Below are 16651 nucleotides of genomic sequence, written 5' to 3'. Positions count from 1 at the left end.
GAGGGGTTTTTGGGGGTCACACACACACACAGATGGATTCGTAAACAAAACACATTGCCTATCCCTGTATTTGGTTTTGTGTAAACAATCAATTTGCGTTCTGCGGCCAGTTTAGCCATCCAATATGAGCCACAAAAGGCAAATTATTTTATTTGCTACGTCCAGAGGCAAATCCAGTTCACTTTCAGGCCAGTCTAGTCCATTCCAGCCAGTAGCAGAGATAGAAGAGACGAGAACAAAATGTTAATTATATCAACTGGAGATTGACTGACAGTTCTATGTCCTCGTCCTCGTCCCTTGACGGTCAACTGTCAGTGACATTTACAATACAAAAGTATAAGTATTGGCATCTAGGGAAAATTGTATTTTTCACAGACACTAAGCCAAAGAAAATAGAAAGTCCTTTGGGGTCCTTTGCTGACTTCCTCATTTTCTCGTTTTGCTCTTCGTTTAGTAGTAGAATCAGAAGTTAATGTCCCAAAATGTTAATCATTCAGTACAAATCTCGTTACCGAGATAATAATAATAACGTATACGCATAGAATGCCAGCGAAATTATTACAATTAATATCATCCTATATAATCCATATTTGTAAATGAAGAATGGTGGAATCGTGCAAGGATATTCCATATTAAAAGAGTTGTAATTAAGTTCATTTGTGTTTACCTAGGAGAGAGACCAAGACCCAACCCGGATCTCAGCCCTACAACAATTTGTGGGATCTATTTTTAAAGGTTGCCCCTCCCTTTTTGTTTTTGTTTTCTTCTTTTTTTACCCACGACTGGGCATGGATATATACTTCTATATATTCTTCTGTCTTAATTTCGATTTTCTTGGCGAATTTTCTATTTCTGTGCGCTTTAGTTGCATGCCAAGGCAAAAGGCATATTCTCTTTAATTATTTGGAAACGGAGATAAACAAAACCAAACAAACACGAAAAGCAAAAAAAATAGACCCAAACAATTGCGTGAATAGCGCCTCATTGGTGAATTGTGTGAAACTACTAAACTATATATTATTCATTTAGTATGGGTTAACGATTCCAAATTTTAGGGGCTCTAAAAGCTTTTTGCCTCAACTTGCCCACTTGCCAACTGAGCCAAAGACACAGATTGTTTGTTTAATGCTCCAACTTCAATTCCCATATCCATGAGATCCATAAGAGGCAGCTCATCAATCATTCCAAAGAAGCAGAGTGAAGAGCCCATCAAACATTTCAATTTCTGCGGAATGAAAGTGTTGACAACTCTGTCGTCTGTATGTACATAGGTTTTGATATATACATATAAATATGTTTGTGGTACTCCCCCACATGAAGCAAACCGAATGCATGCTTCCTTCGTTTGCACATTACCAACACGTGTCAAATGGTCTCTCTCTCTCGTTCTCTCTCCCTCGGTCACAGTCTCAGCAGTATCCTTATATCTGGCTCTGTCTGTTGCCATCTTTGGTCCGTCGCTTAATTACACTTTTATGGAGTCATCGCCGTGGTCGTTGCCGTTGTCGTTGCCCTCATCTTGGGTACGCGGCCCATTCGTAATTGCAATCCCTTGACTTTGGCTTTTGTCTCCTGTCCCCTGAGTTATGAGCGGCATTGCAATTACAATTGTCCACTATGAACCAGAACCAGTGCAGTACACTTATACTTTAACTTACAGTGACCTCAATCTTGGCTTTTGACCACCAAGTTGACCGAAATGGCCGGCACCGAGCACACATCTGATAGGTAAAATAAAACTATAAAAATCTCTAACATCAAAAACAATTTCAAGATGCCTTTAACCTGGGCTCAAAGCTCATATCTTTAAGTTGTAAGCTAAATTTCGATTACTTTTTTTTTTTGTCTTGAGCTAAAATTTAATCTAACACAGATGGTTGAATCTCACGACTTTTGTTAAGTGAAACACAATTTGCTTACATAATTCGTTATGAACTTGAATATTATTTATTATGTTAAAAATTCAACCAAATCAAAACAAAACAAAACAATCAAGGACCTTATTGACTTTGCTGGTTGGCTTTTTGTTGCCTATTTATATGGTTTTTATATGATTTAAATATGATAAAATGTTGCCTACTTTTAAGGGTATTCAGGGAGGGCAGTTGTAACCTTTGATTGCTTAAACTTCTTTCAACAGAATAGAATATACAGAGTAGAGTATTTCGAATTCGTCGTATAGATTTTAAAATATGTTTAATTTAATTTGTTTTGATTTGCTGTCATTGGGTCTTTCTTTCTCATACCTTGATTCTTATCTGATTTACATTTATTTGTTTACCACTTTCGGTTGTATATTTTATTTCATTTATTTGTTGTTTTTTTTCGGTTTTTTTTTGTTTTTGTTGCTGTTGTTTTGCTCTACTGCTTCTCATTTACAGCAGCTGTCAGCAGGAGCAGCTGGAAAGTCAAACCATGCTGATAACTTATCGTTGATCCTGACGATGGCGAGGCGAGGGAGTTGGCGAAATGTTGTGGAATTGGTCTTTGATGGAAGGTGTCCCAAATGGGCCATGGCAGATGGCAGAATGAGAGTTTCATGCATCATTGCACCAGAGGGGACAACAAATGTAGTGTGCATAATTTTTATTACAAACAATTTTATGGCATATATGCAGATGCGATAATATTTTCCATATAAATATATATTCACAAATTACAATTGCTTTTCAATACAAAGGTCATATTATTCATAGGGCACATTAAATTCGATCGTTAAGAATGATTAAGTGCCTGCAATGAGATGGAAACGAGACTAAAGAAATTATATTTGCTTGATAATTCAAAATTTCTGAAATCATAAGACTCTCGAGAGGACTTAATCAATGCAATAGCTAAACAGAGCAAGGTTTATGTTGGTGACCCCGACGTGAGATATTTATTTACTGGATATAGGCAATCTTTTAACAAATTAAAAGTCATTTTATAGTTGAACTACCAATTCATTGACTTGTAATAACTCCAATGAATCGTTTTCTTCCGCTTTACAGCAGCCACGGTGATAAGTACAGTCACGCATAGAGCTGAAACAAGTGGACTTGGAACATGGAATGAAACGAATTGGGAAACGATTACGTTACGCAATCAAAATGCCGATCCCATACAATTTCTAGGCAGTACAAGTAGCAGCAGCAGCAGTAGTAATTCGGCTAACAGCTTCAGCAATAATCTTATAGAATCGGCTATATTAATGCCCGATGCGAATAACAATTGTCAATCGGGTTATTTTCATTGCAATGGCACGGCCCAGTGTGTCCAACAGCGAGCCAATTGTGATGGCGAAGTGGATTGCGATGATGGCTCTGACGAATGGAATTGTGATAATGAAGTGGATGCAAAATATTGGGATCATTTGTATCGCAAGCAGCCCTTTGGACGCCATGATGACATACCAATTGGCAAATGCTGTGAGTAACAACAGAAACAGAACAGAAAACTGAACAAGGTCAAAATAATTAAAGACCTTTGGATAATGTGGCGCCGTCATTTTGTCTTGTAATACACAAACACACACTTACACACACAAACACACAGACGGCAAAAATTTACATGCAACACTGTAATAAAAATGTTGCACAAGCTTCTTCAATGAATATATTAAAAGGAAAAAGTGCAAATCTTTCATTCTCGCAATTATTGTAATTGTATTTGTTTATTTTCGTTTTCATATTTCATTTCATTTCAGTCTGGCCAAATGAGAATTTCAGTTGTCCTTGTCGAGGCGATGAGATACTTTGCCGATTTCAACAATTAAATGCATTGCCCAAGAATTTGCCAGTTAATAATCTGGCAACGCTGTAAGTACTATTTACATTTAGATGCCACTTCTTAGGCGTTTACTAAAAGGTCCTAGATCCACCCCGCAAAGTATGCTATGCATTTTTAAACTGAAACTTTCACAAATTCCTGTCAATCGTTTATAAACAAAGTTTGAAAGGAATGTCACTCGACTTCCGAATAGTTGTTTTCAGTTTCTCAAATAATTAATAGCATACTTTAGTGGGTATTTTCATTGAAATCTCTTTATTAACACATTTAAATAAAATTTCGTCAAGAAAAGTAAACCAACTAGTTTTGTAATTCCTTTTTCTCTATTTTTTGTTATCCTACAGCGATCTAACTGGCAATAACTTTGATATCATACATGAAACCTTCTTTGCCAGCCTGCCAAGTGTGGAGAGTCTGTAAGTGGGAAAGAGACAAGAGGTGGCAAAAGGAGTGAGCGAAATGGACTCGGTTTGCTTAATTAAAATTGAAATATAAATCGTTCAGTTTGAATTTAAGTGGGCTTGTTGGTGTGTGTGTGTGTGTGTGTGTAGTTTTCTCGGACTTTTTTTTAAAGATATGCCGCAAAAATTATTAGCGACATGCTGTGTCCTTAATGTGTTGATGCTGTTGGGTGTTGAATGGTTGTTTTGGGCTTGAGTTTAAGCAGCTTCAGCTTTAGCAGTGGCAGTAGTCGCAGCCACATGCTGGCAGTTCCACCAAAAACACAGCCATACATACAAATTGCATACAAACAAGGCAAAACGATGGAGCAGCTACTGGGATATAAAGCTAGGCAGACAGACAGACAGACCATGGGACCATGAGAGACCGACACTGGGAATCGTGTTGCATGGAATGTCATGTCCAACGGTTGCAGTTTATGTGTCACTCTGCTAAAGGACATTTTTCTCTGGGCTTAAAACCGTAAACGACCCCAACACCAGCATCCAGGTCCAGGACCAGGCAACACGATTGCTAGTTAAAGAGTTGGAGAGATGCATCTAGTAAAGAATGCTTAATACTCGCTTGTTTAGACATCCTTTTTAGCCATAGCAAGAATTGTTGCCACTGTTGATTCCTGTCAAGTTGAGCTCCTGTTGCTAGCTTGATTAGAAGTCTACAAAGATGGCCCACCATCTGAGTACCCAAACTTTTATTTCCTCGGGTTGCGGGGTGGGGTACATCATCTGTGACACGTTTTGTCGTTTTGTCGCTGTATTTTACGTGTCAGCATTTTAAAATTGACAAATATTTCCCTCACATTGGCATCCTAATTATGACAATGCGGCAAGAGGTTCAAAAGAAATCAATATATTTCGCCTATCTTCGAGGGACTTGGCTTAACTCTTGAAGAAATGTGAAAAATGGCAAACCATAAAGTGTCTATATGTATGTATGTATGAGTTAATGCTGTGCGAAGTAATCTTTGAGACACTGTGTGTACATTCATTTCCAGAGAAATCAATTCTCATGTTGTGAAAAATTAAATTGCCCCCCGGTATCGAATCGAAAAATAACTACACCAACAAATAAGCTTAAATACAAAAGACAAGAATAACAACAACGGAATTAGAGGGCGGAATAACTATGGTAACTGAAAAAGATTTCCATTTCACTGTCATCCTCTTCTATTGTTTATTATTTTGTATAAGGTGCTGCGACTTTGGTCCAATCCGGACCTGAATCAACAAACATTGAGGGTACTCACTGAGGATAGATCAAGTTTTCTTTTACATTGTTACTAGAAAAAACCACCGAATTCAAGAATGAAGAACAAATATAAGAGAGACTACCCATGAAAGAGTTCGTTCGATTTCTCACTTTCTAATAAGCAGGATAAATACATAGTGATTGGATCTAAAGTATATCTTAAGTATTCATCTTTGCTTACCTCATCAACTTAATCAAGACTCTGAACAGACATGAACGAGTTTAGAAACCCATTCGAGGCTTATGCGGATATGAGGATGGAGCGAATCGTAAACCATAATTGTTACAGTTGGGGAGCTTCTTTTTGTTTTCTTTTGGGGAAATCCGAGCATTCAATCAGGAAACCTTGATTAAGAGTTGTGGAATTTCTTTGATGACAAAGTTTCTGTCCCGCCCCTAAATAAAGTCTAGAACTTTGTTTTTGTGCATAAGACAAAAGGCAAATTCTTATACACTTTAATTTTCTTTACAGCCGCCCTCATTGTAAGTGTGTTTGTGTTTGTGTGTGTGTGTGTGTGGTAAAAAGAAAGTTAACAATTGAATTTCATATTTATATCAAGTTTTATTCTCTGTTTGTTTTGCTTTCATTCTCACCCCAACCCGGAACAGGGTGTTAAAGTTTTGCACAATTCGTGAGATTGCTTCGCATGCATTCGATCGCCTGGCGTCCATTCCACTGAAGACTCTGTAAGTATCTCAAAAGGGAAAAAAACGAGACCATAATTCACAATTAAGTCGCATTATTTATGTGCACTTAATTTTCCAGCAGCCAGTATAATAATTTTTATTTTGTTTCAATACTCTTTTCGGGGTATTTCTTAAATTTTAAAAGCTATAACTAAATGTCCTTTGACTTTGATTGAAGTGAATAAAAATGTTTAATTTTTCCATCAATATTTTAGAGTTATGCGTTTCTTATTAGCTGCAAGAGTATTAACAATTCGTTGCATTGTAGATTTTTCTACGTTTTTTTCGTTTGTTTTTCCCTTTATATAGATTAACACATAATTTTTGTCTCTCATTCCAGTTATATGGATGATAATAAATTGTCCGAACTGCCGGAATATTTTTTTACCAAAGGCAATCAATTGAGAATTCTGTAAGTCTAGAAACAAAAACAAAAAACAATACTAATAATAAATATAATTAAATTAAATTTTCATATACCTGCATTTTAATCTAATACTTTATGATCAATTTCCTCAATTTAAAAGTGCTTATTGTTCCCTTTAGTTTAGTAACAGGGTATATTGGTTCGCATGGCGAAAGTCTCATACATGGCGTATACTTAATGCCCTTTCTTAATGATGAATCATAAGCTATTTAAATAAATTTTAGTTGAATTAAAGTTCTTTTTTGGGTTCAGGAAAGGTAATGGGCATTGTGTAGTCGTATAGACATTGCCAACGAACTTATTCAGGCTTAAATCTATACGATTATTTATGAGCAACAAAACTGAAACAATTTCTGATTTTGTTTATGGTTTAGATATATAATTAAAATATGCATAAACAAACTGAGAATGTGGGACAGGGGGTTGGTGGGTTGGGGGTCTGGGGGGGCCATTAAATTTAATGTACTTAAAATATTTTGTACTTGATTCGAGGTAAAGGGTTTCACCCTTTTTGTATAGTGCAGAATTTCAACAATTACACAATAAATATTTAGTTATGAGCACACACGCTCAACCATCTATCTCTCTCTCTCTCTCTGCCCTTCTCTTTCCGATTAGTATCATTTTGTGGACTAGGACAAGATTCGTTTTTTCCCCTGTCCACTGAGATGATAATCGAAATTGGTATTGGCCATTGGATACATATTATGTCAGTAACAACAAAAATAGTTGCCATTGTCTGTGTGGCATTTGGGCCCACAGTTTAATCGACTGACAAAGTCACAAATTCTTTGTTATATTGGGTAAATGGGAGGGCCAAAGGGCAGAGATTTAGGTTGAGGTTGTGTTTGGGTTTGGGTTTTCGGGATGACAGGACACATGTTTAGTTTTGTTGTCAATTCCAAATTGTGGTAAAACAAAGCCTCGACTAACTTTTAAATGCTCTCTACAAAAACAATGAGATTCAAATCATTTAAATCTAAAATAAAAATGCTGTCCTAGAGTTTTCTATTGGTCGTAATTGTCCTTTTTTAATGCAATTGCAATTCCCAACTGGTTTTAGCATTGAAGTAATTAGTGACTGCTCAATATCTTCTCATGTTTGATAATTTAAAACACTATTAAATGAAAATAGTCATCTAACTTATAATACACCCTCTCTACATTGGGAAAAAAAAACCCACATACTCATATATTTATTTGGGTTTTTTTGTTCGTTTTCAAAACTAAACTAAGAACTGCAAAACTGGCGACAGCAAAACACATAAACAACTCAGTTACACTTTTGCGGCATTTTTGGGTAGAAGATAGAGGATGAAGCAAATTTGGAGAAAGGAGGGGGGGGAAGCAGGGGCCAGTATCAAAGCGTGGTAGAGTTGAAATCCTGTGGCACAGCTGTGCTTGGCATTGGCTTGAAAACTTTTTGGCCAACTGACAATGGACACAAACTGAGCAGCAGCTCGGAGCAGGAGCCTCGTTGTAGACTTGGAGGTGGACTCGAATGCCTTTTCAGTGTGTAACTTGCGCTTAATGGCTAATTAAAATCGAGATATATGTCCTGGCCTTTGTTTCAGCCATTGTTCCACCATTGCAATTGGTAGGTGGAATTGTCCGGACTTTTGTTGCCAAGATTCTAAAGAGCAAGCATTAAAATGATATTTTGCATTTTCCCCCCACACTTTCTCACCGTCCACCTTGAAACCATATTTTCGTTGCAGCATTTTGGCCAGAAATCATTTGCAACAGTTAAATGGCAGCAACTTTGAGAATCTGCAAGGCCTACAGGAATTGTAAGTGTTTCGCATTCATATTCAATATCTAATGCATTGTTTCATATAACCATCTAGGGATCTGCGTGGCAATCGTATAAGCCATTTCACTGCCAATATATTTGCAAAGTTACCAAGTCTAGAAGTACTGTGAGTAAGCTCATGTGAACCAGAGATGGATATGGGCTCAGAATTTTGTCTATTTTTGATTGTTTTACAGGCATTTGAATGAAAATCGTCTGCAATTGCTATACCCAGCAATGTTTCCTAATACTTTAAACAATTTGCATACCTTATCCTTGGCCCATAATCGGATAAAGGATATTGCCAGAGAGACATTTCCCTTTCCACGTTTGCGTTACTTGTGAGTGAACATTTTTGACTAATCTCCTTGAAGAGGACTCATTAATATGAGATATTTTTACTCAGATTTCTGGCTGGCAATCAATTGACCCATATACGTGAGGCAACATTTTGTAATCTGACTTCCCTGCAAGGATTGTAAGTATCAATAACTAACTAAACTTTTAGTGATGATTTACTAATGTGTGAGGCTTATGCTAAGGCAAATCCCAAAGCCCAGCTGGGCCAGAACGATTAATCATTTGATTCCTTCCTTAGAGATTTCTTTCATCTTTGACTTTTTTCGATTTTATCCACAGACGAGGAATTTAATTTATCAGTAAATGTAAATGCTGAGGAAGAGGAATGCCACAAGGCTGACAGCTTCCTTTTTTGGTTAAGTTTTGTAGGGATCTTTTGAAAAGGAAGAAAATAAAGAAAACTATCAAAAGATGGGAGGATTTTCCCACATTCCAGCGTCAAGACAAACACACATCAGTGGGGGGCGGGGAACACAAAAACAAAAAATTACTTTCATCGGCCCTTTTGCATATTGAACGGAAAATGGGAAAATGGGTTTTGGTGGCTGAATGATGGACAAATATAGAATGCGATACGTGCTCTGGCATCAGTGCCTCAACTTTAATGATGAAAGTTTGAGCTTTTGCTCCTGCTCCTGATGCTGTTGGTAGACTCTAGAGTTAGTTGTCCTGCAAATGCAAATAAGCTGAAAAGAAAGAACAAAACGCAAACTAAAATAAACATCAACTAAGTAGACCATGCCGTTGTGTGGCTTTTATGCGATACGCCATAAACCGTGTCTCTCTCTCTCTCTCCCTCTCTCTTTCTCTCGTTTACAACAGGCACTTGGATGAGAATCAAATCGAAAAATTCGACCTACATGCCTTCGATTGTTTGATAAATTTAACTTCATTGCTCTTAACGGGCAATCGCTTTCAGACGCTCGATCCGCAGGTCCTAAAGAGGCTAGAGAAGCTGCAATATATGTGAGTGACACACACACACGCACACCAACGCATTAACACTAATAGTAATAAGGACCATTTTGCACTTTTCTTTTTTTGGCCAGTTATTTTTCACGATTCCATTTGTGTCGTGCCGCAGAAAACGTGAGAGTCTGTGATCCCCATGGCGATGGCATTAGCAGCATACAGCATCTTTTGGACAATCAAATACTGCGCGGCAGGTGAGTTTGGTGAATTGAGGTGTGAAAAGACTCGATAAAACCCTTGGAATGGAAAGTGTAGGAAACTAACATTTAATTAATCTATTTTCATTGTTAACCCTGATGAGCTGTGAAATCAAAGCCCACAAAATGAGACCCTTTCCAGCTTAATGTTAAAATAGGCAGCATTTGATTACCATAAACCGACCACATGCACCAGGTGGGCGAGAATAGAACTTGAAGATGCTGCACACATTCTAATTTGCATTTGCAAATGCACTCGTTAACTTCCAATTAAATCAATTCAAAGGCACTTGAGCGTAACTCAAATCTCCAGCTCTCACACACACACACACAGATACACCCACACAGACAATTTCAAGTTTAACCGAAACTAAAGTAAACTAAACTATAGCAATTAAAAGCTACTAACTACACTCCAATTGTCATGCCTATGCCAAGAGTCCTTCCAAGTTCTTACCTCCCTCCCTTCCTGCCTCACTCAAGTAGGTGCAATTACTTAGCCGCCACTTGGGTCCTCAATTCAAGCGCTAAGAAGCTATGTTATGTTGCCAAAACAGGAGCGGAGTCAGTGTGTGTTCTTTTGATATCCCAGAGATTTCTGTCTTTTTTATTTTGTAAACCAATTTTCGATAATATTCCTGCTTATCCCATATATGCAAAAGAAAAGGTTTTCTAGTCGTCCTTCTTAATTTTCGTCTTTAACCCGTTCAGAACTTCAGTTATAGAGGGCACGGCGCAAACGTTCTCGCACCACCAGCAGTCTAACCTGATGCTGATGATCCAGATTGCCATCCAATAGCGGATCGGTAGACATACGCCCATCAGCCATAATGAACGGATGTCGACGTATATATGTATCCACAGCAGCTGAACCGCCTCCGCAATGACGATCGACTAGAGGATTGATGATTATATTATTCAACATGTTGCCAAAAAAGAAAAGAAATTTCGGATTTCGAACAACGACCAAAATTTTGTAATTTCAACTCTGTGTGTGTGTATGTGTGTTCAGGTTAAAATTCTGAAAATTTCTGTTCAATCAGAGCCATGAAAAATAGTTAAGCCTTTGACATGTTTGAAAAGCAAAAGTAAAGGCTAACTGGATTGTATTTTCAGGGCCAGTCCAGTCTATTAAGGAGCCCCACGTTGGGCGCCAATTGTGCAGGCATTAAAATTGCATCGAAAAATTGGCCAAAACTTTGGCTTAGCTGTCTTCTTGGTTTGATATATGTTTTCATACTCTCTTGATGTAGAGACTTGGAAACAGGCAAATAGACCAGCAACCGGCAGCCACTTGTCATCAACTCTACTGCTGAGTGATTATCTGGTTGCCAGGCTGCCTGCCAGAACGTCATCGTCAACATCGTCTTCTAGGATGTTGCTTCCGTTGATGGTGAAAATGAAAATTACGTTTTTTCTACCAACTGCCGTTTGTTTGTTTGTTTGCTAACATTTACACGTCCTGCGTGCTGCCTCTACGGTAAGGTGGGGAATTGAAGAGGGCTTCTTCATCTCCCTGGAATGCCCCAAGTGTTGCACACACTCACACAGAAAAAACATCAACAGACACATAAACACACGTACTATACACATGGCTCTTTCTATCTCCCTCTTCCTCCCTCTCTCTCTCTCTCTGTCTTTCTGTCGCTACTGAAAGTGCCTGCACGTTAAAAACCAAAGAATCTTCTCGGCGTACATTATTTCATTATTCTTAAGTTGACGTTTTCATAAAAATTAAATACTTTACGGTATTAAGGATGGCAAAGGATGAATAAAAGCACAACGAATGCCCAAAAACAAAAAGAATGGCGTGGTTCGAGTCGAGTTGTCCTTGTGGGCATCTTTTTATATCCTTGTGCTGATTTAACATTTTAAGCAAAAATTTGAATAATATATTAGTCTATAATAAGTATTTAGACTATGTATACCCAATAGTAGATATAAATTAGACAAAAATAGGTAATCAACCGATTATAACGTATACGCACGGTGTGCTAGCTAATGCCAATAAACTTTAGGCAAAGTCTTAATAAAGGGTATTCAAGTTTCGCTCACTGCCAAGGCTAGCACAAATTCTCTGGTTACCTTTTTTATTAGCCCAAAAGACTTCTGCTTCTGGTTTCTCTCTGTATGCATTATGGACACCGACTACATACATATTTTAGTTGCACTTTTTGTGTCTCACCTTAACTCGACGTTGGCCAAGAATTTAACTGAGCAGCCGCTAGAGACTTGAGACTTGTGAGAGAGCAAGGGAAATAGAAAAAGTGTAGTGCATAGTTAACTAGAAGCGGTAGCTAGAGAGCTTAAGAAAGGAAACTTTAACGAATTTGTGTAACTCTGAGATTAGGACGTTTCTTTGTGTTGCTCAAGTGCTAGAAACTTCCCATAGAGTTGAAAATAGTGTTGTAAAGTTGTCTAATTTCAACTATTGTAGAGTAAGCATCGATGGAATCGTGCTTTTTCTATTTGCCCCCCTTGGGTAAGTGTTATTATCAATCGCCTGTACATTAATTTGCACTGCAATTCAGCAACTCAAGTAGGAAGGCAAAAGAAATGTAAATTAATAGGATGCAAAGCACTTGTGTCAGTGGCATAAATTACAAGCAAGTCATCCCTCCCAACACCCATTATCCAACACCGAACATCATCATAATAAGCAGTGAAGTGAAAGCTTTCCCGTTACATAACATCGAAGAATAATGTCAAAAGACGTAGCACAACTGACCTAATGAGACGTTGGCTCTGTCAAAGTTCGCTCTTCTGCCCTTTGTTTGCCCCTAATTGGCCCAGAGTCGGAGCTATGTATCTTTGGATTCTTTATTTTTTTGGGCAGGCTACTTAAATTCTCTTTAATTGCCCAAAATTTATGAGCAGTCGAATACTTTGGAGTCAATGACGAGCAGTTTCCTTTTGTTGCTCTTGCCAACACACTGTACGAAAATAGAGAAGAGAACAATGGCTTTATTTAAAAGGACCTGATATACATAGTTTTATATGAACAATCAATAAGCTAAACTGGTTATTGGTATTCGAAAATTCTTAGCCAAGATTATGCCTTATGAATGTGCATGTATGTATTTTGATGTCTTTTTCCCTCAGTGTTTGGGTAATGGCCTCCATTGCTGTAGTCGGCAATCTTTTGGTCCTGTTGGGACGTTATTTTTACAAATCGCGTAGCAACGTGGAACACTCACTGTACCTGCGTCATCTGGCCGCCAGTGACCTGTTAATGGGCATCTATTTAACATTGATTGCCTGCGCGGACATAAATTTCCGCGGCCAGTACATTCGGCACGAAGAGTCCTGGCGACACAGCGGTCTCTGCGCCTTTGCTGGTAAGTACTCCAAAAAGGAAAGAAAAAAAACAAGAAGGCGAAACACGTGTAATTGTTGATAATGACACTTGTTTGCTTGTGGTATTTTTATATTTTAGGGTTTTTAAGCACCTTTAGCTGTCAATCGTCCACATTGCTGTTGACCTTGGTAACGTGGGATCGTTTAATGTCGGTGACAAGACCCCTAAAGCCCAGGGACACTGAAAAGCTACGGTAAGCTGTCCCTCTGTGTGTGTGTGTGGGTGTGATGGAATGTGAGAAAGTAATTTCAAAAGAGTTTGCTTTCGAAATTGAATACCGCAAAAAAATTGTGTCGTTATTGAGCTGAAACGAGAGCTACATAAAATTCAATCAAGTAAAGTAAATTAAGACATCTCGTAGTAAAATTTACATACATATGTAAATGACGAGTTAACAACGAGACACAACAAAGGTTAAGACTCTCGTTGAGTCTCACAATTGACAATCCTTATTCGTTTTTAGAATTGTCCTACGCCTCTTGGTACTGTGGGGCATCAGTTTTATCCTGGCTGCAGCTCCTCTGTTGCCCAATGCATACTTCGGCACACATTTCTATGGCAATAATGGCGTCTGTCTCTCGTTGCATATACACGATCCTTATGCCAAGGTAAAGTACGAAATGAATTCTCTGTTTTACATAATAATGAATGTTTTTTCCGTTTTTAAGGGCTGGGAGTATTCCGCTTTGCTTTTCATCTGCATCAATACGATCTCGTTGATATTCATCTTATTCTCATATATACGAATGCTTCAGGCTATTAGAGATTCAGGAGGTGGTATGCGTAGTACGCATAGTGGCCGGGAGAATGTGGTGGCCACACGGTAAGCATCAGCATATTGGATAGCTATCAGACTCAATTATTTACTTATGTATGTATATTCTGAATAGATTTGCCATTATCGTGACCACAGATTGTGCCTGCTGGTTGCCCATAATCGTAGTCAAACTGGCGGCTTTATTAGGTAAAAGTGTCTTCTACCAGAGGATTAATGGGATTTACTAAAGGGTTTTCTGTTCTGTTCTCTGTTCTCTCCGGGCTGTTGCAGGTTGTGAAATCTCTCAGGATTTATATGCCTGGTTAGCCGTTTTAGTTTTGCCCGTCAATTCGGCCCTGAATCCCATTTTGTATACCCTAACAACGGCTGCTTTCAAGCAGCAACTGCGTCGCTATTGCCACACGCTGCCAAGCTGCTCGCTGGTTAATAACGAGACTCGCTCTCAAACCCAAACAGCCTACGAATCAGGCTTAAGTGTGAGCCTGGCCCACTTGGGTGGCGGTATTGGCGGCGGATCCGGACGTAAACGCATGTCCCATCGACACATAAGCTACTTGTAAACGCTCCAGAGACTTCACAAGACTTTGCCACAGCAGACATAAAGTGGCGATCAATTGGGAATTCAGAGATCGATCATTAAGTTAACTCAATTGACTTAACTAACTTCAAATTGGTTTACTTAATGATCTATCCTGATACCCTTAATACATAGTGTAATATGTGATTTAAATTATGTAGTTAAATATTGTTGCAAAAAACACAAAACTGTAATAAATATAAAAAACAATTTATCGTTTAATTTAAAATTAGTTTTCAACTGTTTTTTTTCTTGTTTTTTAAATACATTCGAAATGCTCGCAAAATTTACACCGAAGTCTAACATTCTACTATATATATATATAAGTTTGTATATTTGAAGTACAATCTAAGATTTAAATGAATTTGTTGTTTAGTTTTTGTTTTTGACTGCTTTCTGCTAGATTAAGCATTACCCTGTGGTTCTGTGGCTACATTCATTTCCGATTGTATATAGTAGGGTCCCTCGTTTACGTAGGCCGTGAACCGTACTGTTTCGGTGGCCGTGAAATCCGAACTGACTGATAAAATTTCCATTATCTGCCATTTGAGAAACTTGACATCCTTGTGCAAATCACGTTGACGCGATAGAAGAAACTCAATGGCGCCGCCAGTGCGTTGCAGATTTAGAATGCCCCAACGATATTTACAGAGGCTCTTGAGCCAGGCCAAGGCTGCTAACTGAAGATCGGGAAAGGGTGTATTAACCAGTTCCATAATCTGATTAATATGTTGGCCGCCGGCAAAGCATTCATACCACTGCTTCAGAATGTTGCTCAATTCACCTGTGGGTGGCGCCTCCAACGAATATATGACATCCAGTGAGCTAAGGACACGTTCTTTAATCGAAGATGATGCGGATTTGGTGTAACTGCTGTATTTCTTCATTAGCTGCTCCATGGCTGGCTGGAAGTGGACATGCAATAGGGTTTTACCGGGCACTGAACCGGCCAGATTGGCCAGTGTATCAATGGCTGTGGGCAGAACAGTTTCGTCGCCGCTTTGCAACAAATCAAAGAGGCAAGTGATCATTTGAGGATAACCTGCTATTATTTTCTGTGGCTGCACAGCAGCAATTTTGCCAAAGAACTTCATAATGCTGGGTATGAGTAACATGTCTAGAGGGTTCTCCTCAATACGCTGCACTCGGCTGCTAATTAGATCGAAGACGCGACGCCTTTCCATGTACGAGAGTCCATGATTTTGTTCGGCCAGTGGCACCAATATCTCCATAACACTGGCCTGCAGCAGAACGTCATCGTTGTCAAGTTCACTTAGAGCTGCATCGAGGATAAACTCCACAGAGCTCAAGGAGGCGGCACTATGCTTGGCCAGCATTACGCCCAACTCATAGGCGCGGCAGCGTATTATTTCATTCTGTTGCAGCAGTTGCACCAACTTGGCTTGGATGTCGGCATCATTCAGGCGCTGACTCAACACTATTGTCAATATACTGATGGCAGTGGCACTGCATTGAGTCTCCGTTTGACGCAATTCGTCCAGCACATAGAAGAGCAGCTCATTCCCAGGAAGTTGATGTATCTCGCTGGTCGTGGACTGGCGGCGAAGTTCTTTTAGCAGTGAGCTTAATACTAACGAACGCAATGCCGGATTGGAATGAGTGAGTCCACGTTGCAGCACTTGAGGCAACTGCTCATCAGTGGTATCAATATGCAGTTGCTCCAGGCAGTAACCCAGAAATTCAATAGTCAAATCTGCCAGTGGTTTCTTCTCATCCACCGCACAATCGTACAGAGTGGAGGACTGCAGGAGACGCTCTATCACAGGCAGGGGTAAACTGTTGCCCTGTTTGTTAATCATCTTATTTAGACCGGTCAATGCATCCTGGCGTTTGCCCTCCGACTCCAAATCCTTTAAATATACTGCCCACCAGTTCTCGTCCATTACTAGGCAATTTACTTTTGATGTTGTTGTTTTTGTATGACAAACGGCAATCGGTAGCCGATAGGTTGCTAGGGCTTCCGAAAAAACAACAAAAGATATCGATAGTAGGAAATATTATTTT

The 16651-nt window shown here is 38.9% G+C and overlaps 2 protein-coding genes across 2 annotated transcripts; one reads left to right on the top strand and one right to left on the bottom strand.

The window, feature by feature from the left end:
• Nucleotides 1–3136: 3136 nt before the first annotated feature.
• On the top strand, nucleotides 3137–14858 carry Lgr4 (Leucine-rich repeat-containing G protein-coupled receptor 4; the record flags this gene model as incomplete). Its single annotated transcript, XM_068300653.1, has 17 exons — nucleotides 3137–3407; nucleotides 3686–3797; nucleotides 4113–4184; nucleotides 6088–6165; nucleotides 6506–6577; nucleotides 8311–8382; nucleotides 8440–8511; nucleotides 8582–8725; nucleotides 8791–8862; nucleotides 9567–9710; nucleotides 9794–9910; nucleotides 13016–13251; nucleotides 13350–13464; nucleotides 13735–13879; nucleotides 13940–14094; nucleotides 14162–14235; nucleotides 14320–14858. Coding segments are annotated over 17 exons (2241 nt in total), but the record flags the coding sequence as incomplete, so codon positions are not given.
• LOC137587104 (26S proteasome non-ATPase regulatory subunit 5) lies at nucleotides 14821–16585 on the bottom strand. The gene has a single exon (XM_068303362.1). It carries the CDS (start codon nucleotides 16528–16530, stop codon nucleotides 15031–15033), a length of 1500 nt encoding a protein of 499 aa, XP_068159463.1. The 5' UTR covers nucleotides 16531–16585; the 3' UTR covers nucleotides 14821–15030.
• Between the last annotated feature and the right edge of the window lie 66 nt (nucleotides 16586–16651).

Source organism: Drosophila tropicalis, unplaced genomic scaffold (genome assembly GCF_018151085.1).
Source record: "Drosophila tropicalis isolate 14030-0801.00 unplaced genomic scaffold, ASM1815108v1 contig_158, whole genome shotgun sequence".
In the NCBI taxonomy this organism is placed as follows: Eukaryota; Metazoa; Arthropoda; class Insecta; order Diptera; family Drosophilidae; genus Drosophila; species Drosophila tropicalis.
The sequence above is the reverse complement of the archived record's forward strand: the minus strand, read 5'-3'. Positions and strand labels throughout refer to the sequence as shown.